The sequence below is a fragment of the Mobula hypostoma genome, chromosome 3 (genome assembly GCF_963921235.1).
Source record: "Mobula hypostoma chromosome 3, sMobHyp1.1, whole genome shotgun sequence".
NCBI lineage: Eukaryota > Metazoa > Chordata > Chondrichthyes > Myliobatiformes > Myliobatidae > Mobula > Mobula hypostoma.
Genome location: NC_086099.1, coordinates 57,865,681 through 57,891,657, shown reverse-complemented (window position 1 = coordinate 57,891,657; position 25,977 = coordinate 57,865,681). Strand labels below are relative to the sequence as shown.

The window sequence follows — 25,977 nt, the reverse complement described above, 5'->3', positions numbered from 1 at the left end:
CCTTGCTGAATTATATCTATTTTATCATGCCCTCCATTCCATTTCTTTTAGAGACCATATTACTCTCACTATTTCCTGATTGTAGTGCCTTGGTCAAACATGGAGCATGCATTCTACCCATTTCATGAAAGCCTCAGCTTGTCAATCTTTCCACCTACTGCAGTTTACAGCAGCTGGGAAACAATCTATCATTGTCGAAATTTGTCCCAAACCCCATTGAGATTTGTGTTTCTTTAATCAAAATCACCTACCCGACTTTTCCCACATCTTTATCCAGTTCTCTTGTCCTCTTCCACTTACTCTTCTCTCCAGTGACCATCCATCCCTCAATTGGCTTCCAATTTTCATTTTAATTGCTAATGGAGATTCAGTATTGTAAACATTGGTTCCCATTAACCAATTTGAGACCGTACATGGCAATCAGCTGTGAAACTGACTTTGTTCCTTGAAAAATGATTCATCACTTTGAACTAAATGCGGTAACCATCAATGGTGCATCGCACAAAAAAGGCATCAAAGCCAAAGAAATAATGAGTAATAGGGAATCACAGGCATGCCTAACCCTATCTACAGTCAGAGTCACAAGTCTGCATGTTCCAGCAAAGGCTGAAGTGCAAAACTAACTGCTGGAGGAACTTAAGGGGTTAAGGAGCATAGTGGGAAGGGAATCACTAACTTTTCAGGTAAAAACCCTTATCAGCACTTATGTCCTCCTTCCCCCCACCTCAGATGCTGCTTGAGTTTCCAGCAGTTTGATATTTTTTGCTGCAGATTTCAGATTCTATGTTTCTCAGCAGAGTTTGCTGTATGTGGCTTAAGAGTAGAAAAGATTACACTTGCACTTGTGACTCCTGCTTCAGTTTTCTTAACCCGGCAACAAAATCAGAACAAGATGCAAGCTTGGCTTACTTTATGCTGCTCCTTTCGATTAGTTGGACATTGGCATGCCAGGTGTTTACCATATTAGCTACATAATGGGATGAGAACTGTGAAATTCTGTGAATGCGATATTCATGATAGTTACAGCACAACCATGTGAAAAAACACAAGGAATGATGTATCAATAACCAAGAAATATCATTCTGCTTAGGAGGATTATATCCGCAGCGAAACAATAGGCATCATATTCAGAAGTTGCCCTTATTGGGTGTTTCAGCTGCCATCAATGGTTCTCTATATTTTAGAGATGATGAATCAGATACTGCATACTTTTGGCCAACAGTTCTGTTGGGAACTATTGACATTCCAGCTTGTCTCTGACTTCTCCACATGCTCATTGAAACACATAGGTCAGAGACAAGTTGGAGGCAGAGCACTGATGTATTTCACCTCTGGCCCCCTCAGGTTTATTCCAGCCAATAGCTGGTCTACGTAATGTGACCAAATTCATCTTAATTAAGTGGTAACCACAGGCATGTCTTTACTTAATTTTCATTACTTTACCTTAACAATTATCATTAATTTCCAGAATCTTAAGGTGTTTCAAATTAAATTAATCATATTTTAAAATTTTGTTTAACATTACTTAATGATAGAAAAACAATTTTTAAATAACTCATGCAATCAGAAATAGCTAAACATTATTCGAATGCCTTTGACATTGGTGGGGTCTTTATAAGGCTGTCAGTGCTCTCTGAGGGTGGGGCCTCTGGATTCTCAGCTCAAGGCTGCTCATTAATTTCAGTCTGCTGTACATTGTAGGATGATTGTGGGGTGTGTTAAGTCAGTTTAGCCAGTTCTTCTCATTGAGATGAAGTTAATAGGGAGCAGTTGGGCAGATCCAGAATGATCTGGCCATTTATCTTTGTACTCAACATTAAAAGTGTAAGTTTAAGTGCTGCCTCTGTCATCATGAGAATGGAAACCCTTCAATTGTCATTAATTGAAGAACTTGAATTATGCAGATGAACACTTGAAAGGCCAAGGCAGAAGGCAATGGACTAGGTGCTGTCAAATAGGATCAGTGTAGATAGCTACGTGATAGTTGTCATGTACGTGGAGGCCCAAAGGACATGCTTCTGTGATACTTTACTCCACAGTTGTTTCTTGAAAAGAGAATAAAACCTTACAAAAACAAAACTGGTTGTGACATGCAATATTAAATATTGAGATTCAAATGCAATTGATAGCAAATTATTCCAAAGCATATGGCAATTGTGATCATTTAATTCAATGGGAGCTGTTCAACACTGATTCAATAACTCCTGATGCCTGATCTCTGGGATCTCAGGCCACACTCTATTTTGTGTTGGTGGGCCAACAACTGTTAAGATGGATTGGAACTTCTCAGCAATCTATTTCCTTTAAGCAGCAGAAATGTTGAGTAGGCATGAAATAATAACATTCCACTCATAGCTCTGTTTATCAAAAACAGTTTAAAAAATCAGGGAATTAATAAGTATGTGTATGGTTATATTAACTGTGGAGCTATTTAAACTCTGATGATGTGTTGAATGTTCTAGCATATTTTCATAATGATGCCACATGTGTTCTAAGTGCTACAGCTTTTTACTCCCATTTCCTTTCCTTGGAGACTTTGCAAGGTTTATGTCAACATTTGTAAATAATAATCTATCTGTGTTGACATCATACCTTCTCACCACATAGCGCAAGAGGTAAATCACCTTGCAGTTTTACATTTGCGTATAGTTGAAATGTCTTTAAAAAGTGCCATAGAGTCCATTGAACTTAATGTTAGAAAATAAAATTAATGTAACTTGAAGAAATAGATTTTTTTGCTGTTTTACTTCTAAGTAACACAGTATAGTAATTTAGAGCAAGTAATCCCCACAAATTGTGAGAAACCTTTTTTAAATGCAATAATAGTTAAGATCTTTATCAGAACAAAATGGTTATAATACAAGGAAACAATAATACTTTGGAAATTGTTCCAAGTGTTATTATCATATTAAATTTAATTAACGTATCGAATTTCATGAAGTGGACATACTTCAACCTCTTTATTTCGTGCAGATTAGTATTCCCAGTCAGACAACAGAGCCAAGATTTTGCTAAAAGTCACTCAGAATTGAATTCACTGAGTCCAAGCACCTTGAGCCGTTCTTCTCCAATAGAGCTTGAAGATAGGCTATTATATTGGAACTATTGGTTCCCTGGCTCCATTAGAATGGCTGTTCAGGTATTCAGGTTGATTTTCATCATCCCTGAGATACTGTGATAAACTTTATCTTAATGAAGTATTGTTTAAAGCATCTTTGGTTATTACCATCAATTGAGGTTGAACATTTGAATTGGTCATCCAGTTATGATCTTTAATTGTATGCTTAACATGGATAACTATATTTTGGACTATTCTCAATGACTTATGAAAATTACATACTTTTCATTGTCAATATTTTACTAGTAGCCTGAAATTAGATTCTGCTGACTTATATTTATGATTGTGGTTAAGCAAGGCTAAAGTACAAGATTAGGATGTGATTGTAAATGAATGTGCTTACAGGAATATGTCTTCTTTTAACAGTCGGGGTATTGGATGGAGACGAGCTTGCACTGAGAGCATTCTCAATATCTTGGTCAAGCTGATCCAATTTCATAATGAGCAGCACCATGGAATCTAGCCGTGCTCGATCGCGATCTTCCTTCATTTCCTAAGGGGACAGAGCACACAGTCATAATTTGCAGTCATAGATCTCATAAAATTATAAAGCATGAGTAAGTGCCATTCAGCTCAATAAGTCATCAGCAGCCCCCTGAGGAGTTTTCCTAATCGGAAAAATAATATCTTTTTGAAGCACTTCCTACTTTAACAGATAACTTCTAGGTGACCAAGATCTGTTCGACAAAAATTAGAAGTCAGAGTTGCCCCCACATTGTAAACCTACATTTTATTCTAGGAGAGTTTGAAGAGTGTGGTAAAATTATGGAATCCTCTACCCAAAAAGCAATGAAGGGTGAGAGACCTATTTAAGAAGCAGATTTATTAGTGCAAAAGGAATCAACAGACATGATAAGAAGGCAGAACTGAAATGGATGACCATCCATGATGGTGATGAATAGTGAAAAAGGCCCGAGCATAGAAGGGTCTACTCCTGCCTCTGTGTTTTTTTAAAATCTTTTTATGAATTATTAAACAAGTGTAAGAGTGTCATATTGTAAGGTAACATAATTGGGAGAAATGCACATAATTCACAATCACCGACATTGAGTTGAGGTTTCTCTTAAAGAGGCTGGTCTGACATGATGACATTGTGACGTAAGGATTTTTAGCGCACTTTTGTGTTTGGGTTTTGGAGTTCAATAAAACCTGGAGTTTTGGAGTATGGGTTTCAAGTAACATAAAATGCCTCATTTCATTTTATTTGCGAAAACTGACATTGGTGACCCTAATGCTCCAGGATGATTCCAGAGTTATTGACTATGTCTGCCAGCACAGTCGTTTTGAAACTGTTGGGGTTTTGGGAGCCAATTGCTTGGTTTATACAAGCTGAGGCCCATTTCACTCTGTGAGAAATCACCACCAATCACACCAAATTCTACTACATGGTAGCATCGCTCAACAATTCCATGTCTACAAGAGTGGTGAGTCTGTCTGAGCTCCGAACTGAGCACCATAATTACTGATCGCTGAAAACTCACCTTTCAAAGACTTTTGGACTATTAGAGTCTGAGAACACCAAACAGTTAGAACCATAGAACCATAGAAACTACAGCACAGAAACAGGCCTTTTGGCCCTTCTTGGCTGTGCCGAACCATTTTCTGCCTAGTCCCACTGACCTGCACACGGACCATATCCCTCCATACACCTCCCATTCATGTATCTGTCCAATTTATTCTTAAATGTTAAAAAAGAACCCGCATTTACCACCTCGTCTGGCAGCTCATTCCATACTCCTACCACTCTCTGTGTGAAGAAGCCCCCCCTAATGTTCCCTTTAAACTTTTCCCCCCTCACCCTTAACCCATGTCCTCTGGTTTTTTTTCTCCCCTTGCCTCAGTGGAAAAAGCCTGCTTACATCCACTCTATCTATACCCGTCATAATTTTATATACCTCTATCAAATCTCCCCTCATTCTTCTACGCTCCAGGGAATAAACTCCTAACCTATTCAACAGTTCTCTGTAACTGAGTTTCTCAAGTCCCAGCAAGAACCTTGTAAACCTTCTCTGTACCCTTTCAACCTTAATTATATCCTTCCTGTAATTTGGTGACCAAAACTGAACACAATACTCCAGATTCGGCCTCACCAATGCCTTATACAACCTCATCATAACATTCCAGCTCTTATACTCAATACTTTGATTAATAAAGGCCAATGTACCAAAAGCTCTCTTTACGACCCTATCTACCTGTGACGCCACTTTTAGGGAATTTTGTATCTGTATTCCCAGATCCCTCTGTTCCACTGCACTCCTCAGTGCCTTACCATTAACCCTGTATGTTCTACCTTGGTTTGTCCTTCCAACGTGCAATACCTCACACTTGTCTGCATTAAAATCCATCCGCCATTTTTCAGACCATTTTTCCAGCTGGTCCAAGTCCCTCTGCAGGCTCTGAAAACCTCTCTCGCTGTCTACTACACCTCCAATCTTTGTATCATCAGCAAATTTGCTGATCCAATTTACCACACTATCATCCAGATCATTGATATAGATGACAAATAACAATGGACCCAGCACTGATCCCTGTGGCACACCACTAGTCACAGGCCTCCACTCGGAGAAGCAATTCTCTACTACCACTCTTTGGCTTCTTCCATTGAGCCAATGTCTGATCCAATTTACCACCTCTCCATGTATACCTAAAGACTGAATTTTCCTAACTAACCTTCCATGCGGGACCTTGTCAAAGGCCTTACTGAAGTCCATGTAGACAATATCCACTGCCTTCCCTTCGTCCACTTTCCTGGTAACCTCCTCGAAAAACTCCAATAGATTGGTCAAACATGACCTGCCACGCACAAAGCCATGTTGACTCTCCCTGATAAGTCCCTGTCTATCCAAATGCTTGTAGATTCTGTCTCTTAGTACTCCCTCCAATAACTTACCCACTACCGACGTTAAACTTACCGACCTATAATTTCCCAGATTACTTTTCGATCCTTTTTTAAACAATGGAACAACATGAGCCTCTCTCCAATCCTCCGGCACCTCACCTGTAGACAGTGACATTTTAAATATTTCTGCCAGGGCCCCTGCAATTTCAACACCAGTCTCCTTCAAGGTCCGAGGGAACACCCTGTCAGGTCCCGGGGATTTATCCACTTTAATTTTCCTCAAGACAGCATGGACCTCCTCCTTTTCGATCTGTACAGTTTCCATGATCTCACTACTTGTTTCCCCTAATTTCATAGACTTCATGCCAGTTTCCTTAGTAAATACAGACGCAAAAAACCTATTTAAGATCTCCCCCATTTCCTTTGGTTCCGCACATAGGCAACCACTCTGATCTTCAAGAGGACCAATTTTATCCCTTACAATCCTTTTGCTCTTAATATACTTGTAAAAGCTCTTTGGATTATCCTTCACTTTGACTGCCAAGGCAACCTCATGTCTTCTTTTAGCACTCCTGATTTCCTTCTTAAGTATTTTCTTGCACTTTTTATACTCCTCAAGCACCTTATTTACTCCTTGCTTCCTATACATGTCATACAACTCCCTCTTCTTCTTTATCAGAGTTGCAATATCCCTTGAGAACCAAGGTTCCTTATTCCTATTCACTTTGCCTTTAATCCTGACAGGAACGTACAAATTCTGCACTCTCAAAATTTTCCTTTGAAGGCTTCCCACCTACCGATCACATCCTTGCTAGAGAACAACCTGTCCCAATCCACGCTTTTTTAGATCCTTTCTCATTTCTTCAAATTTGGCCTTCTTCCAGTTAAGAACCTCAACCCTAGGACCAGATCTATCCTTGTCCATGATCAAGTTGAAACTAATGGTGTTATGATCACTGGAACCAAAGTGCTCCCCTACACAGACTTCCGTCACTTGTCCTAACTCGTTTCCTAACAGGAGATCCAATATTGTTCTCCTTACCCAGTGTTGGTAATGCTAGGCCTTTGGATCTGATGGACCACATGCTGTCTCTCCTGGGAAATTGCCATCCTTTTTAATTTTTAAAAAAACTCTTCTTGCAGCAAATGCCTGATCAAGTTTGCATAGCCCTCGCTAATTCACTATGAAGGACTACAGGAAGCTTGCTAAAATGGCTAATTGTCTACACTCAGCTAGGCAGCAGTGCATCATTCCTCCTCCTTTCTCTCCCTCAGTAAGCCTGGTCAGCAAGGCCCTCAATGTAAGGACACCCACAAATGCAAAATAGATGGTGCCATGCCTGTGTTTTTACCATGCTCGCTTTGGTACAAATGTGAGGAAGTGCCAACCATCTTGCAGCTTTGACAGTGCCAGTGCATTGGGATATCAGAGGTCTGTGAACACCATGGGTTCCAGCTCCGAGCATCATTTATTGTTCATTGTGGCACCCATTCAGAGTGACGTTTCCTGTGTGCAATGGGTGCTCAAGTTAGTGTGCTGCCACCATTGCCTATTGATGAGAAGTTAAAGAGCAATGAAGCCTCGCTGGAGGCTGCAACCTGCAGCAAGGTCCAAACTTACGGAACAAAATGGGTGACGCTATACATGGGACTTCGTCCTGGCTATGGTGGCTAGACCTTGCTTGGTGCAGATTTCCTGTGTGCCCAGAAACTGTTAGTTGATCTTAAGAACTGCTGGCTTGTGGATGACAAGGACTTTGGGTCGTATCCTGCTCCGCCAGGAAGTTCCCCACAATGTCTGTGTCAAGCACATGCAGCACCGCATTGAGCTGAACACCTATCTCCTCTCCACACATTTTTCAGGCACTTAAGCCAACATGAGTTGATTATTAACTGCTTAACGCCAGTTTGGGTGATCAACCGTTGACTTTCTCGGTCATTGCATCTCTGCAGAAGGTGCAAGCCCCTCCCTTCAAAAGTAGGTGCTATTATGGATTTCCCACCGCCTCACGCTACACGACCACAAACCCCAATAAAGGCCCCAAGATTTCTGACTAACAGACCCCAATCAGTTAAGTTAGATAACTTCTCCTCCTCCACTCTCACCCTGAACACTGGCATGCCTCAAGGCTGTGTGCTGAGCCCTCTTCTGTATTCCTTTTTCACCTATGGCTGTGCTCCTGTACATGTTTCTAACTCCATAATCAAGTTTGCAGACAACACCATGGTAGTTGGCCTGATCAGAGGGGATGACAAGATGGCCTACAGGGATGAGGTCCAGTACCTGGCTGCATGGTGTGCCGACAACAACCTGGCCCTTAACACCCAGAAGACCAAGGAGATCTTTGTGGACTTCAGGCATGCTAGGAGCCACACTCACATCCCCATCTACATCAACAGAGCTCTAGTGGAGCGTGTATCAAGCTTCAAATTCCTTGGTGTCCACATTTCCGAGGATCTCATCTGGTCCCTGGACTCCTCCATCCTGATCAAAAAGATGCAACAGTGCCTTTATTTCCTGCGGAGCATCAAGAAAGCTCACCTCTGTCCCAAGATACTGATGGACTTTTACCACTGTAACATTGAGAGCATACTCACCAACTGCATCTCAGTGTGGTATGGCAATTGTCCCGTATCGGACCGTGAAGCACTCCAGTGTGTGGTGGAAACTGCCCAGCGGATTATCGGCACCCAATTGCCCACCATTGAGAACATCTACCATAAGTGCTGCCTGGGCAGGGCGAAAAGCATTATCAAGGATGCATCTCACCCTAACCATGGACTTTTTACTCTTGTCCCATCCAGTAGGTGCTACAGGAGCCTCCGCTCCCACACCAGCTGGCACAGGAAGAGCTTCTTCCCTGAGGCTGTGACACTGCTGAACCTCTCATCACAGCGCTAAGCAGTATTGCACCCATATTGTACTGTCTTAATACTTTTATATTTGTGTGCTGTAGCACTTACTTTTTATTAATAGTTATTTTGTAAATAACACTATTCTTTGCATTTCTGGTCAGATACTAACTGCATTTTATTGGCTTTGCATCTGTGCTCGGCACAATGACAATAAAGTCGAATCTAACCTAACCTTATGCACATGATGCCCAAAGTATCAGATCCTTGGTCTGCACGGCAGCAATGCCACCTGGCCTACATATCTGAGTTCACAACTGATATGCAACATATGAAGAGGAAAAATAACGCTGTGCCTGATTGCCTCTTGTGGCCAGCCATTGAGGCCATACACACAGGGGTTGAGTATGGCAGCTGACCAATTTACTCACCCAGACGTCCAGGCTTATCGAACAGCAGTCACGACTAGTGGTTGACTGATATTAAGTACGGGGAAGCTGGTGTTTCTCTCCTGTGTGATGTCTCAACCAGTTGCCATCGTGCCCGCAAACTGGAGACAGACTGTTTTTGACTCAATACGTGGCCTCTCGCATCCGGGCCGGAAGGTCCTCACAGAAACTGGATGCACTGAAGTTTGTTTGGCAAGGCCTCATAAAGGACATGCGTGATTGGACTGCAGCTTGTTTGGAGTGCCAGTGGGCAAAAATTAACTGTCATGTTCAAGCACCATTGTTACCTTTTGAAGTCCCTGAATGATGGTTTGACCATGTCAGTGAGAACCTTGTTGGTCTTCTTTCCCCCTCCTGCAGTTTTACACACCTATTTACAATGGTGGACAGTATCAACATCCCTCTCATATCAATGATGGCAACAAACATTGGTCAGGTGATCATCAGCACCAGGGTTGCCTGGTTTGGCACCCTATTTGATATTTCCTCTGATCGCAGTCCCCAGTTCATTTCAGACCTTTGGAATGCAATGGCCCAGAACTTGGGTGTGAGGCTACATCACACCATGGTGTATCAACCACAGTCCAATGGCCTATGCAAGTGGTTTCACTGCCCTTAAGGGCTTCCCTGACTGATGAGTGTTGGCATGATCGTCTCCCGTGAGTCCTGCTGGGGCTCAGAACTGTTCCAAAAGAGGACCTGCAGTTGCCCAAGGCGGTATTGGTATATGGCTGGCCATTACGTGTGCCAGGTGGTTTCATTTCTGACACCATGGCCACCTGGTCAGCCTTTGAACAGTGTTCCATCTTCTTCAGTAAATTCAATTCCTTTTCACTTATTCCTACCTCCCATTGTGGTGTGCAGTACTCTTGGGTTCCACCTTGTTTGTTTCTGTCTGCTATGACGCACACCAACATCCCCATAGGCCCCCTACGATGGCTGGTTCCACGTTTTGGAATGGGGAGAAAAGACTTTTTTCATAGGTAAGAGGGATAAACCTGAATGTAGTTTGGTAGATCGCCTTAAACTGGCCCAACAGGATTTGGAGTATTCTGCTGCAATGGCCCTGGTGTCACCACATGACCATGAGCACGTCAACGCACCTTTGGACGGGCCAGAGGCCCCTGCGGTTTGTCCACCCATAGAGTACAGGACCCGAGCTGGGCAACTCATCTCTGCTTCAGACAGGCTCACATGACAATGCTGGTTTTAGTAAATCCTGGTGGGGGGAGGAGGGCCTGTGTAGGGTAATGTAATTGGGAGAATGTACATAATTCCCAATCGTCAACATTGAGTTGGGGTCTTGCTTTAAGAGGCTGGTCTGACATGATGATGTTGTTATGTAAGGATTTTTAGCATACTTTTGTGTCTAGGTCTTGAAGTTCAATAAAATGTGTTATGGGTTTCAATAAACATAAAACATCTCACTTCGCGTCCAGTATAACTGGAAATGAATGCAAATATGAACAATTTTCTGTGTTATTTTAAATGCATGTGTTGCCAACGTTGCTGAATTCAAGTGTGCAAAGAAGAATTACATATTTGTGGTTGCTGTTCTTGTGAATTATGTCATAATAGAGCTACCTTTACTCATTAAATACTGGAGAAACTCAGCCGAAACATCAACTGTACTTTTTTCCATAGATACTGCCTGGCCCGCTGAGTTCCTCTAGCGTTTCGTGTTTGTTGCTCGGATTTCCAACAACTGCAGATTTTCTCTCGTTTACCATTTCTCATTGTTCTTGTTGAAATATCTTGCATTACCATAATCTGTTTCAGTTTGAGCAAACTGCACAAACCTCTTCCCTGGGGGATTTTCAATGATACTCAACTGGAAATTTATAAAATTCATTTTAATTGGGAAGTGTGATTGTTGTAGCTTGGTAATTGCAATTTTAATCCTTTCCACTGTTGTTCAAGTGATTATCTGTGGCATGGAAATAAAACTGAACACTTTTTTCGGATATAAGAACTTAAATTATGCGATCAGGAAAGGCTAATCAAGCTAATGTCTTCCATAGACTATAAGCAATCTATCCAATCATGGTCTCAATGCATGCAGTTAATTACTTATGAGAAAGTTCTGCCAATGTACTTCCTGAATTTTAAATGTAATTAAGCCACATTCCAAGATATTTTCCCATCCTAATTTACCACTATTCAATTGCATCTGCTGTTTTCCACAAAAACATCCTTCAGCAACATCCAAGGCATTCCAGCCCATTTGTTGTAGATTACAAAAATTTGTGCCTGCAATTTTTTGCTTTGTTTCCAATCAGATTTTCACAACTTTTATTAAAGGAATGATTGTCTCAGCCCCAATTCTTTCAGACTGAAACCTGCTCTCCATTTCCTTTAATCATAGAAAAAAAATATTCTTTCTACACCACTTCATACAGTGAAGTATGAGTCCCAGAATCAGCCTTGGCATTGGTTTGTGAATATCACTGATGCATTAATAACTTTGACGGTGGAAGATGTGAAACAGAACAAAATTTTCCATATCAGACCTTACAAGTGATCTATGTATGATTACATAAGCTTGTTTTGACTTAGTCACATTCTATCTGAGGCAATCCAATGCTTTTCTGATTTTGATGACTTCACATAAGTTGAATATTGTCAAACAAATAGTTTTCCTTTTCCAATTTAGCTAGAGTGCATTTCTTTATTGTGTCACATCTTCCAGATATTCGACACACTAAAGTATGAAAACAAATCTGCACTATGTCATCAAACTTTGTATATCTATACAGTGGTCCCCAACCACAGGGCCGCAAAGCATGTGCTACCAGGCCACGAGAAAACGATATGATTTGGCGACATGAAACAATATGAGTCTCAGCGGCACCTTTCCTCATTCCCTGTCATGCACAGTTGAACTTTAACGCACGTGAGGTCATCAGTGACCGTGCAAAGGAATGGGTCCGTGACCCATTTGTGAATGTCCCCGGTGAATCATCCACGTCAGTGTAGGAAAAAGATCAACTCCTCGAGCTTGCAAATGACAGCGGGCTGAAAGGTTTGTTTTACATAGCATCTCTGCCAGCATTCTGAATCAAATTCAAGGCTGAATATCCTGAGAAAGCCATGAAAGCACTGAAAACGTTGCTTCCTTTTCCAACGTCATGTATCTGTGAAGCGGAGTTTTCTGCAATGAATGCAACGAAAACTAAATTGTGGAATAGACTGGACATAAGGAACCCCCTTCGAGTATCGCTGTCTCCCAACACCCCTCGATGGGACCGTCTTGTTGCAGGAAAACAAGCCCAGGGCTCCCACTGATTCAACGATATTGGTGCGTTGCAATGATTTTATATGTTCATACGAGGAAAATATGCGCTGTCTGTTTAATATCCAAACGTTACTTAAAATGTTATGATGCTATTGACTTATAAGTGACTTATAATTCAGTAGTCCCCAATCTCTGGGCTGCGAAGAATGCAGTGGTGGCTGGAACGCACCCAGCACATCTTTAAGAAAAATGCTGAAATAAACAAACTAATTAATTATGTGCCGCCCGGCACGTAAATGTCGGCCCAGATCGGAGGCGATTGCCGATTGCATCGCCTCTGATCTGGGCCGACATTTACGTGCCAGGCAGCACCTAAACAATTAGCTTGTTTATTTCGGCTTTTTTTCTTAAAGGTGTGCTGGGTGCATTCCGGCTACCGCTGTACCGCTGCATTCTTCGCGGCAATGTATCGGTCCGTGGCCCGGAGGTTTGGGACCACTGTTATAATTGACTTATCACTATATTCATGCGAGGAAAATATGTGCTGTGTGTTTAATGTTAAATTCGTTAGATAAACCCCTTTAGAAACGAAATTGAGTGTATTAGTCACTTTTAGTTGACTTATCAGCTATAATCCGGTTGTGATTAACACTCAGTCCCCCCGGGTTGGCTGGTCCGCAAGAATATTGTCAATATTAAACTGGTCTGCGGTGCAAAAAAGTTTGGGGACCCCTGATCTAAAATACTAATTTTAATTTCAAAATGAAACAATGAGTATTATAAACACTTAATTTTCTATGATAAACAGAATTGTTAGGAAACACAAAATAATGTTGCAGAAGTTCAGATTGTTCTGAATATAACATAAACTGCAAAATGCATGCTAAAATAGTTTTTTAAAGATTAAAGAACACAAAATCAATCTTAAATTATAACATTTTATCCGATTTCTCTTTTTAGCTACATGAAGTGATACTCAAATCTGTACCAACTGTTACCTTGCTTTGTCATTATTATACCATCACAGCAGGAGCATGTAATGTGAGAAAGAAAGTAGATTGGTGGTTACATTGCTCATCACAACGGGATGAGAAAACGAGAGGCTGTATTTCACAAAATATTCAATCTGTTATGTTCACAGCATGCTTGGCATCTGAATGGATACAAACAGTTCAATTTAAAATATCTTTCTGCTGGGAATCTAGCTTGTTTTGAGTGCAGCTTTAATTTCAAGTAGGTAAGAGCGGTGCTGAGAAAAGGATGTGTGAAGCATATTAATTTCTTTCTACTGTCCTACCCAGGTTTAAAAGGAGGTTTCTAGAGAAGTTTTATTTACCTTGAGAAATTCATTTTGTTGTGTCTTTGCAGAACCTCTTGAGAAGGCTCAGCTGTGGAGAGGTGACGTGGAATCCCACCAAGGATCTTGTTGAAGGCTGTATATTTACCAGGTTATGGTAATTAGCCAAAATACCACCAATTACATTCCAAATTACCAAATAGCCCATACAAACACAATGGAACCTACAAAGCACCTTACATTGCAGAATACTAAAATAACTAAAGCAATAACAGCAGGAATGACAAAGGAGAAATAATTTAGGTGAAGTGGTATGAAGAAAACATCCTAGAGGCAAGTGAATGGGACTGAATATATTCATATACATTTTATATATTTATACAAAGAAGATACGAAACATGTGTCTGTGTGATCTGACCATGGCTGGTTATAGATGTAAAACAAAATTAATACTCCATTCCTCTCGTTATGGTGGTTAAATGCATTTGCCTTGCTCAAACAACAATGAGAAAGGATTCTTGATTGTTAATCTTTATAATTTGGGAGCTGGAATATTAAGGTTGCTCTACATCCATATCAAGTCCAGATCAGATTCTATGAGAAAAATTGATAACTTTTACCTGACAATTGAAAACAGAGATTTGATTTTTCAGCCTTTCTCACACAAACAGAAATAAATGCTGACTTTAATCGAAATTGATAGATTATAATAACCAATGATATTAATGTATATGAAGTAACCCAAAAAAGTGGATTTAAGATTCATGTACCTTTATTATCAAAGAATCTATAAGTTATACAACCCCGAGATTTGCTTGCTTGCAGCTAGCCACAAAGCAAGTAACCCAAAAGAACACAATTAAAGAAAAAAAGAATAAAAATAAAAATGAACAACCGACACTCGATGCACAGGAGAAAGGAAAAAAATACAAATTATGCAAACAACAGTGAATGAACAATAACAATCTGAACTGAAATGGAGTCCTCAGATCTGAAGCCTGGAGCAGCCCAGAGTAGGACCAAAGCCTCACTTATTTAGTTCATCATATTAGCGGGCCCAAAGCACAGCGGCTGGGGCAGTCCTCACAGCCTCAGCACCATAGAGATAACTATCGCAGAGAACGAGTGAAATTGGCTTTTGTCCTGACTGACACTGTCTTTCCAGTCTACCTGGGCCTGCACTTAAATTGACTGAAACAACGGAACAGTGAATGGCTTTAGCGCTTCGGAGCGAGGACTGAAGATCGTGGAGTGTGATCACTGACTATCTTATTGAATGAGGTTGAATGTCTTGCTCCTTTTGTTATAGATCTACAATATTGGGCATGGATTGGGTCTTGATAAAAGGAGGGATGAAAGTTCCACTTACTACTACTTGGTTTGGAACTTTAGACCTTCTTCCTGTTTTATTGTGTGAATTTGCTTAGACATATTTCTCGGTAGTGACAGAATGAAGAACCGACAGATTGTTAAAATTAATTATAATATTTTCATATTATAGTTTTATACCTTCAATTCACTATGCTGATCTGAAAATACATTAGGAAGTAAGTATTTAGTGTACAATTAAGTCTTTCCTTAGAAATTTTGTCGGTGCTCATCAGGATTAGATAAGTGATATAGCATAAGTAGGCTAAATCAGACTTCATAGATTACTTTACAGTTTTAAACAGATGCAGTTTAATATTTAAATTCAGTAGTCATTACAAACATAAATGTAATCTGATGATTAATTGTGCATATCCAACTAAAAGTGCAGCATGCTAATTAATAAGACCAGTATTGTCCATTTTAGATCCAATGCTCAAGGCTCTTTTTTTAAAAAATCACAGCCATAACTAGCACTTACATAATTTTGGAAAAATAAAGTCCAATCACAGGCTATGTTCCCAACTTCCCCCTGCTCCCCTCATCCATATCCTGTTTTCACCTCATGCATATCATAGAGGGTATAAAGGAGATTTATTGCAATGATCCATGAAATTATGACATTCAATTATGTAGAGAGGGCAGAAAAGCTGGGATTATTCTCTTACTCTGTAAGTTCGGCTTCTTCTCATAAGGTTTAAAGTTCAAGGGGCAATAGTTCATCCTCAAATTGTAAATGCTAAATTCATAATGTAGGAGTGGATATAGATTGGTCTGTGCTCCTGAAATTCAGTTCCATTGAAGTCAACAGAAACAAATTTTGGAAGTAAAATACGATGTACTGTTGCACATTTAATTCATGAGATGAGGATTTTTTTCTGTAATCTTTCTTTAATCTTCTTTCACAATTCAAATGACTATATTGTTACTATCAATCTCATCTTCACGTCTCCTTAGCTTGACTGACTGTGTTGCACTGTAAAGTACCGGTACAGGGCTCTGAGCATAATTTGACTAGATTCTACTCATTCTGAAGGATAACCTTTTCTGACAGGAATCCTGTTGTTCTGCCTCTGTAGTTCAACATTCTACTTGCTTTGTTCAATGTCATTCTGCAATGGAACACAATGCTGAGCTCGGAATCCATCAACCATCATAGATTTCTTTCAGTTCCATTTGCAAGTTCAACAGTACGCATGATATATGTGGATTGCATATTTCTTTTTTCAGCAGAACTCCACATTTATTCAGCTGTTGTTCTCTTATGTCCATTCACACATTTTATTCAACTCATTTGTATTTCTTAAGATTCAAGTTTGTTTAATGTAATTTCCAGTATGCAAGGGTAGAGGAGACTGAAATAACTGAGAGAGCATAGTTTTAGGGTGCTTGGAAGTAGGTATTGAGGGGATGTCAGGGGTAAGTTTTTCCAAACAGAGAGTGGTGGGTGCATGGAATGCACTGCCAGTGACAGTGGTGGAAGTGGATACAATAGGGTCTTTTCAGAGACTCTTGGACAGATAAATGGAGCTTAGAAAAATAGAGGGCCATGCACTAGGGAAATTCTAGGCACTTTCTAGAGTAGGTTACATGGTTGGCACAACATTGTGGGCCAAAAGGCCTATAATGTGCTGTAGATTTCTATAAACACACAAGATAACTTATATACATAGATTGATTGTATGTACATAAAGTGATGCAAGATACAGGAGGGTTTATACATTAGGTGACTCTGACAGGATCTGACAAGTGGTGGTGGTGGGATGGGTTAATGGATGGAGGTGTTGATCAGCCTTACTGCTTGAGCAAACTAACTGTTTTTGGGTCTGGTCACCTTTCTGTATATACTGTATGTCCTTGATGGCAGATAGACTGGGGCTGGTGATGGTTTGGGCGGTTTTGACTACCCGCCGCAAATCCTTCCTATCCGTTGCAGTGCAGTTTCCATATTATACTGTGGGCAGCGTACAAGGATGCACTCTACTGCACATCTGTAGATGATCATAAATATTGATGTGCATAGTCCATCTCCTTTCAGCCTCCTTAGGAAGTTGAGGTGTTTGTGAATCTTTTTTGATTGAGTAGGATATATTCTGGGACCATGAGAGATCGTGTGAGATGTGCACTCCCAGGAGTTTCAAACTGCTCCCAGTTTTCACTGCTGTGCCGCCAGTATAAAGAGGAGTGTGACTGTGGGTTCTCCTGAAAGCGATAACCATCTTTTCCATCATACTTCTTAGAAATATTGATCCTTGCTGTGGTATGCTTTGCCTTTGATCAGATTGCATTGCTTTGGACTCCCAAGTTCTCACTGTAGGTATACAAGTAATAGGAAAGTAAAGTCTCCAATGTTATCTACAATTAATCTTCACCCAGTGTATTCAGCTCCAAGTGTTTTGCCAACAAAGTTGCTGTACTCAAAAAGGTACAGTAAGGAAAACAGGAGACCAAGAGAACACAGTGAGCAACAACATATCCTCTCACCAATTATATTAAAGGATTGGAAACTGTTTTAAAACAGAAAGGAGAATAGATTAAGTGGTAGAGAAGATCTTTTCAATGTAAATAAAGAGAAGGAAATGAAAACTGTTCTGAGAAAACACAGGGGGATGAATGCAAAAAGAAAAAAATGCTTCAGATTTGTCATTTTGAAACTGCTTGAAATAAGACAACATACCTGAAGTGATCAGTGTTCAGAAATGGAGGGACTGATTTACAATAATTGATAAGTATCACACTGTAGATCTTTAGATAGTACGGGATTTAAGGGATAAAGGGCTATTGCGAGACTGCAGTACTGAGGTAAAAGATCTGCTGTGAATGCTTCCATTGTTGCATTTTTTGTTCTTAACACATTATTAAAATGGTGCTGATGTACTTTCCTGCTAGGTCTGAACATTTGCCATCGATTTAGTTCATACCAAACACCCTAATGCAAGTATTTTACATTTCTATAGATTTCCACGGTGTGGTGGTGGTGGCATCCGTTAGTCTCGCGAGACCATGGATCTGCGCCTGGAAAGTCTAGCTTCAGTCTGTGTTAGAGCAGTGTCTGTTGTGGCTGTAGAGGCCCACACGGGAGTGACAGTCTCGGCTGCAGCGACTGCACTTGAAGGCACTGTCCTCCAGTGTTGTCTTGGTGCTGTTTTTCCGACAGTGCACTTTTCTTCAGCAGCAAGCCTCAGCTTCTCTTCTCCTCTTTTTAGACCTCTGTGTAGTTCCAGCCTCCAGTGAGAGTGATCGCTTGCAATGTCTTCCCACCTCTCGATGTTCATTTTCAGTGACTTCATGTCTCTCTTGCAAACGTCTTTGAAACGAAGATGGGGCTGCCCTTGTGCTCTCTTGCCAGAGGCCAGTTCCCCATACAGCAGGTCTTTCAGGATCCTCCCGTCTGACATGCAGTGTACGTGGCCCATCAGCCTGAAGAAGACCAATGTGTTGGGCCAAGGCGCTGAGAACCCCCCTGCCATCACCATCAACAACTACGAGCTGGAGGTAGTCCACGAGTTTACATACCTTGGCTCCACCATCACGGACAGTCTCTCCCTAGACCCCAAAATCAACAGACGGATCGGACGAGCAGCCTCAACATTCGCCAGGCTGACAAAGAAAGTCTGGGAGAACAGAAAGCTGACGACGCACACCAAAGTTGCAGTCTACAGGGCCTGCGTCCTCAGCACACTGCTTTATGGCAGTGAGACCTGGAGCCTCTACCACAGACAAGAGCGGCGTCTCAACGCCTTCCACCTTCGCAGCCTGAGACGCATCCTGGACATCGCGTGGACTGACCGAGTCACCAACAATGAGGTCCTGGCCCGCACCCAGATACCCAGCCTCTTTCAATGGTGTAGAGAGTAAAATATCCTTTTAGATTAAATGATGAGTGTCACAACATAAAGAGCAATTTCTGGTTGTTTGCATTTAATCACCCAGCTGCTCCTCTGCTGAAGCTGTTGTTCCATTCCTACATAACTAACAAAGTCACCGTTATCCTCACAGTTAGTTAGACTGCACAGTTTGGCCCATTAATGGCCCCTTATAGATCTTTGTGTCTTATTCAGAAATGTGACCTACATAATCCTTATCATGATTACTTAATATTTTCTATATATCAGACAACTTCATATCCAAATGGAGGTAGTGATGGAAGTATAAGCTTAATGCCATGTGAATTAAGCTTCTGGACAAGATTCTCATCCCTCATTTCTACTTAAATACTCAAGGAGCCTGCCTGTGTATCCTATCTTGAACCTCAGACAAGCAAATCTTATAACTCATTCTTTTTTTGGTAGTTTATCCATTATATTAACCAGTGCATCAGATTAGCAGTAATGACTATTCTGCATTCTCTGTATAGTTACTCAAAATAAAAACCAAAGGCATGTCAGTTGTCTATGTTGGAAAAAATCCCAATGCATGATGCTGGTTGTTATTGAAGGTTAGAAGGGAATTCATCACTAGTCATTGCTTCTTTCCTTCATTTATCCAGATGAGGAGGAATTTCCACAGCAAAACTGAAACAGTATTTTTGCTGCTATTATTTTCAGAGTTAATTCTTCTAAATGTTCTCATGACATGCATGGAATTCTGGCTATTTGTAGGGCAGAAGTGTAAAAATATCATCACACTGAGTACAGCGACTTGATTATAGTCAATTCTTAATAGTGCACTATTTAAAGATCTCAAAGAGAGGTTTGTTCAAGAAATATTGATAGCCATCTCTTCCTGCACACCCACCCTTCTTTGCTTATCCATGGACCAAAGCCCTGACTTTTAGACTAGAATTTGAAATAAAGCTAAATAACTTCTGCAGCTGAAAAAGTCTTTTGTCCTCCGATGCCATAAGGAATTCTAACCATCTTAACATGGACATGTGAACTACTATTGAAGTACATTTCTAACATGACCACAGGGGTCAAATAGCTACCACCAGGATTTTCAACAATATACCATGAGTTCTAGTAAGAGTTTCCAGAGTTTATGGCGTCTAAATAGTATAATTTTTGTCAAATTCAAAGGAAAATGCTGATATTTAATCAGAATTGAATTTGCAAGATCCATGAAGCTTAATCATATTTTCATCTGCACTGTGAAGAATATACAGTATATTGTTTTATTTTCCTATAGATTTCCTTTTGCAACTGAACAAAACATGACAAGAATGTTATTACAGTGGTTACTAACTGACCCATGACTTGGACATTGAATTGATTGCTATTTTAACTTCTTGCCTGCAGTGAAACTATGTTTGGACATAATGATTTACTTATATGGAAGAAAAAATTTTATTCTTTTTCTTCAAAGGTCATGAAGGTATCTTTTTTGCAATCCTTAATTCTTTCTGAGTGACATGAAGTCATAGAGTTGTACAGCGCAAAAACAGGACCTTTGGCCCAATTGATTTATGTCAAATAAGATGCCACCTACACTAATCTCATTTTCTTGCATTTGGCCTATATCCCATCCAAGTACCTGTTCAAATGTGTTTGAAATGCTCTGATTGTACTTGCCTCTACCATCACCTCTGGCATCTTGTTCCATAAACCTCTATGTGAAAAACTTAGCTGTTAGATCTCACTTAGCTAATACTCCTCTCCTGCTAAACCCCTGTCCTCTAGTTTTAGACTCCCCTACACTTAGTAAGCAACTGTGACTATCTACCTATCAATGACACTCATAATTTCATAAATCTCCTTCATGTTACCCTCTAGTTTCATATGTTCCAGTGAGGACGATCCTAATCTATCCAATTTCTTCTTGTATCTAAAGCCCTCCATTCCTGTCAACATTCTGGCCATTATCTATCCATCTACCTATTAGCAGGTGAAAGGTCCTTACAGCCCAATAAACCGGCACCATCTAACTATACCCATGTGACCAATTAACCTACTAACCTTTAAGTCACTAGAATGTGGAGGGAATTGGAGCATCCAGAGGAAATCCACAGTGTCACAGGGAGAATACACAAAATCCTTATAAACAGCAGTGGGGGTGCACCCAGGTCCCTGGCATTGTAATAGAATTATTCTAATTGCTATGTTACTGCGCTGTGCAACCACATCCTTTATATGGTGTGGTGATCAGAATTGCACATAATAGTCAAAATCAAAATCGGGTTTATTGGCATATGTACAGGTGCAATGAAAAACTTACTTAATGTGCAAAGTGTGGCCTGACCAATGTCTTGTACAGCTGCAACATGATATCCCAACTTGTATACTCAACAACCCCATCTATGAAAGCAAGCTAATTGTCTTCTTCATCTCCCTATCCAACTGTATCAGCATTTTCAGAGAACTATGAGCTTCTACTCAAAGTCCTTCTATACATCAACATTTCTAAGATCCTTGCCTTTTACTGTATGCGTCTGGCTAGCATTAGATGACTCAAAATATATTACCTCACACAGTCATGAGGAAGGGTTTCTGTCATGGTTTGGTCCGTGAAGTCCACATTCCGGTTCACGGTTCGGTCCATCGACCCTTGCTCCAGGTTTTCCTGTCTACCCTGTTTCTGTTCCTGTTGAGCACTAATTGAGGCAGCTGATTGTCGTTCGGGCTGGCTGTATAAATACCTCCAGAGACCAGGGTGGGGTGCTGGATTGTTCTTGTCTTTACTCCTTGTATCCCTTCTCCTACCTTCTGTTTCTTTGCCTGAAGCCCTGCCTTGTCTTGCCGGTAACTCTCACCTCACCTGAAGTTTTTGTCTCATCTTGCATTGCCTGAAGTCTTACCTTGTATTGCTGGTAACTCTCGCCTCGTCTTGTCTGCAGTCTTGTCCTGGAGCCACTCTGTACCTAGCTCCCTTCCTGTCCCTTGCCTCCGCCAGGTAAGTCAGGCTGTCTTGCTGTTACTCTACGGTTGGTTCTATCCCTTCCTGTCCCTTGCCTCTGCCGGGTAAGACAGGCCGTCTAGCCGTTACCTGTGGTTGGTTCTGTCCCTTCCTGTCCCTTGCCTCCGTTGGGTAAGCCAGGATGTATTGCAGTTACCCTGTGGTTGGTTCTGTCCCTTTCTGTCCCCTCCTGTCCCTTGCCTCTGTCGGGTGGAGTATCGCACCCTGCCCAGGAGGAGCTTCAAGACCCCAAGCCTCAAGCCTTGCCCCCAAGCCAAGCTTCAAGACCCCAAGCCTCAAGCCTCTAGTCTCCAGCTTCGCCTCAAGTCCCCAGCCTCACCTCAAGCCTGAAGACCCAGCCTTGTCCTGCCTGCCTGCCAAGTCACATCCTTGCCTAGTTCTGGGGTCCGAGCCAGAGGCAAGACCCAGGTTCTGGGTCCTTGTCCAGTCTCTGGCTCGGAGTCCTAGCCCTGGCTCCTAGTTCCCTTGCCTAGTCCTGTTCCCGGTTTTTGCGTCCATGTCCTTGCCCTCACCCTGTATCCTAGTCCTGTCCCTAGTACTTCAGTGTCTGTGTCTTGCACTTGGGTCTGTTCCCAGCCCCCCCAATGACAGTTTCAGCTGAAATGTTGACTCTATTCCTCTCCATAGGTGCTGCCTGATCTTCTGATTTCCTCCAGTATCTTGTGTGTGTTACCTCATGCTTGTCTGGATTATATTCCATCTGCCACCTCTCTGCCTAAGTTTCCAGCTGATCTGTGTTCCTCTGTATCCTTAGGCAACTGTCTTCACCATCTACATCTCCATCAATGTTCGTTTTGTCAGCAACCTTATTTACCGGACCACAGATATTCTCACCCAAGTCATTTATACTAAAGACAAATAACAATGACGCCAACAGCAATTCCTGTGGTACACCATCACTTAAACAATTTCAGTCAGATAAACAGCCCATCACTATTAATCTCTGCTGCCAATCTGCAAGTTAAATTTGGATAGGTTTTCAAGACACAATGGATCGCATATGCCTAGCTTTTTGTACTGATGTCTGTACAGGATCTTGTCAAAAGTCTTACTAAAGTACATGTATAGTGGTTCACAAGGATGATTCCGGGAATGAAATGATTATCATATGAGGAACGTCTGATGGCTCTAGGTCTGCACTTGCTGGAATTTAGAAGGATGAGGAGGGATCGCATTGAAATTTTTTGAAGGTTGGAAGTCCTATACAGAGTAGATATGGAAAGGATGCTTCCCTTGGTGGTGAATATAGGACCAGAGGGCACAGCCTCAGAATAGAGGGGAGTCCATTTAAAACCGAGATGCAGAGAAATTTCTTTAGTTTGGTGAATTTAGGGAGGCCAGGTCATTGGGTCTATTTAAGGCATAGATTGATAGGTTCTTGATTGGACACAGCATCGAAGGTTACGGGGAGAAGGCCAAGGAGTGGAGCTGAGGAGGGAAAGAAAGTCTGCCATGATTAACTGGTGGAGCAGACTTGATGGGCCAGATGGCCTAATTCTGCTCCTATGTCTTAGGGTCTTATATCAATCTCCTGAGTAACCTCCTTAAAAAACTGTCAGGTTTAGGAATCAGATTTCTCTTGCACAAAACCACACAAAATCAGTTCCTGTCTTCCAAGTGTTAAAATCCAATTGCAATTTTCCCCCATGTTATCCTTACTACCAATATAAGGCTCACATACTTGCAGTGTTGTATCTTATTCATAGAAGGATAAAGTTGTAGCCTAATTTCTAAATGAGGAGAAAATTCAGAAATCAGAGGTGAAAAGGGACATGGATGTCCTTGTGCAGAATTCCCTGAAGTGTAGATTCCTAGAGGTGTACAAGATAATGAGAGGCATTGATCATGTGGATAAGTCAGAGGCTTTTTACCAGGGCTGAAATGGCTAGCATAAGAGAACATAGCTTTAGGGTGCTTGGAAGTAGGTACAGAGGAGGTGTCAGGGGTAAGTTTTTTTACGCAGAGAGTGGTGAGTGCATGGAATGAGCTGCCAGCGGCGGTGGAGGTGGAAATGATAGGGTCTTTTAAGAGTCTCCTGGATAGGTACATGGAGCTTAGAAAAATAGAGGGCTATGGGTAAGCCTAGGTAGTTCTAAAGTCAGGACATATTCGGCACAGCTTTGTGGGCCGAAGGGCCTGTATTGTGCTGTAGGTTTTCTGTGTTTCTGTTAACTTGCAGGTTGAGTTAGTGGTAAGGAACGCAAATGCCATATTAGCATTTATTTCAAGAGGACTAGAACATAAATGCAAGAATGTAATGCTGAGGCTTTATAAAATATTGGTCAGACCACACTAGGAATGCTATGAGCAGTTTTGGGCCCCTTATCTAAGAAAAGATGTGCTGGCATTGGAGAGGGACCAAGAGTTTCAAAAGAATAACTCTGGGACTGCAAGGGCTAATGGATGAGGAGCATTTGATGGCTTTGAGCCTGTACTCACTGCAGTTTAGAAGAATGAGGGGGGATCTCATTGAAACCTATCAAATGTTGAAAGGCCTGGCTAGAGTGGATGTGAAGAGGAAGTTTTCTATAGTGGGGGAGTTTAGGACCACAGGGCACAATCTCAGAGTAGAGGGATGTCCTTTTAGAACAGAGATGAGGAGGAATTTCATTAGCCAAATGTTGGCGAATCTGTGGAATTCAATGCCACAGGTGGCTATGGAGGCCAAGCCAATGGGTATATTTAAATAACAGGTTGATAGGTTCTAGATTATTAAGGGCGTCAAAGGTTACAAGGAGAAGGCATGATAATAGAGTTGAGAGGGATAATAAATCAGCCATGATGGAATGGTGAAGCAAACTCAATGAACCAAATAGCTGATTTCTGCTCTTATGTCTAATGGTCTTACAGTCATAACAATCTTCTTGAATATAGAAACAATAATGGCTTCCATTATCTCACCTGTGGCTAAAGATGATGCATGCCCCAGAAATCTCCTCTCTGGCTTGCCATAACATCATAGGATTGAGCTTATCAGACCCTAGTGATATGTCTACCTTAATGTACATCAATATCTCTAATACTTCCTTTGTGGATTGCTAAACCACTTCAAAGGGTAGTGAGAGATCAATCTCTTCCTATGGAGCAGCTGAAGAAAGGAGATGGAAAATATAGGGAGAGAGTGGGGACATGTTTTTTGGCCCTAGACCTCCACTACGTAAACACCTACTGTCATAAGGTGGTGGCTAGGAACGGACCCAAGTGCAAGACACAGACACTGAAGTACTAGGAACAGGACTAGGATACAGGGTGATGGCAAGGACATGGACACGAAAACCAGGAACCTGGAACAGGACTGGACAAGAGAGCCAGGAGCCCGGGCTTGGACTCCGAGCCAGAGACTGGACAAGGACCCAGTATCTAGGTCTTGCCTCTGGCTCAGACCCCAGAACTAGGCAAGGACGAGGCTTGGCTGGCAGGCAGGACGAGGCTGGAGTCTTCAGGCTTGAGGCTAGAGACTTGAGGCGAGGCTTGTCAGGAGGCAGGCGGCTGGAGTCTTCAGGCTTGAGGCTAGAGACTAGAGGCGAGGCTTGGCAGGAGGCAGGTGGCTGGAGTCTTCAGGCTTGAGGCTAGAGACTAGAGGCGAGGCATGGCAGGAGGCTGGAGACTTGAGGCGAGGTTTCTCCGGGGCAGGGCGCGGTACTCCTGGGCAGGGCGTGGATCACCACCTGACAGAGGCAAGGGGACAGGAAGGGACAGAACCAACCGCAGGTAACGGCAAGATGGCCTGGCTTACCCGACGGAGGCTAGGGACAGGAAGGGACAGAACCAACTGCAGGGTAATGGCAAGACAGCCTGACTTACCCGGCAGAGGCAAGGGACAAGAATGGAGCTAGGTACGGGGTGGTTCCAGGACCAGACTGCAGGCGAGATGAGGTGAGAGTTACCAGCAAGACAAGGCAAGGCTTCAGGCAATGCAAGGCGAGACGAGAACTTCAGGCGAGGCGAACTGTACAGAGACATAGA

General features: G+C 41.8%; 1 protein-coding gene across 3 annotated transcripts in view; it reads right to left on the bottom strand.

Moving 5' to 3' along the window:
- Positions 1–25,977, bottom strand: part of dlc1 (DLC1 Rho GTPase activating protein) — a 528,943-nt gene that overhangs the window by 357,000 nt on the left and 145,966 nt on the right. For all 3 annotated transcript variants that reach the window (XM_063043062.1, XM_063043063.1, XM_063043061.1), the window contains one exon: positions 3,462–3,611. In XM_063043062.1, the coding sequence (XP_062899132.1) occupies positions 3,462–3,611 (150 nt within the window). The remainder of the gene's footprint in view (positions 1–3,461; positions 3,612–25,977) is intronic.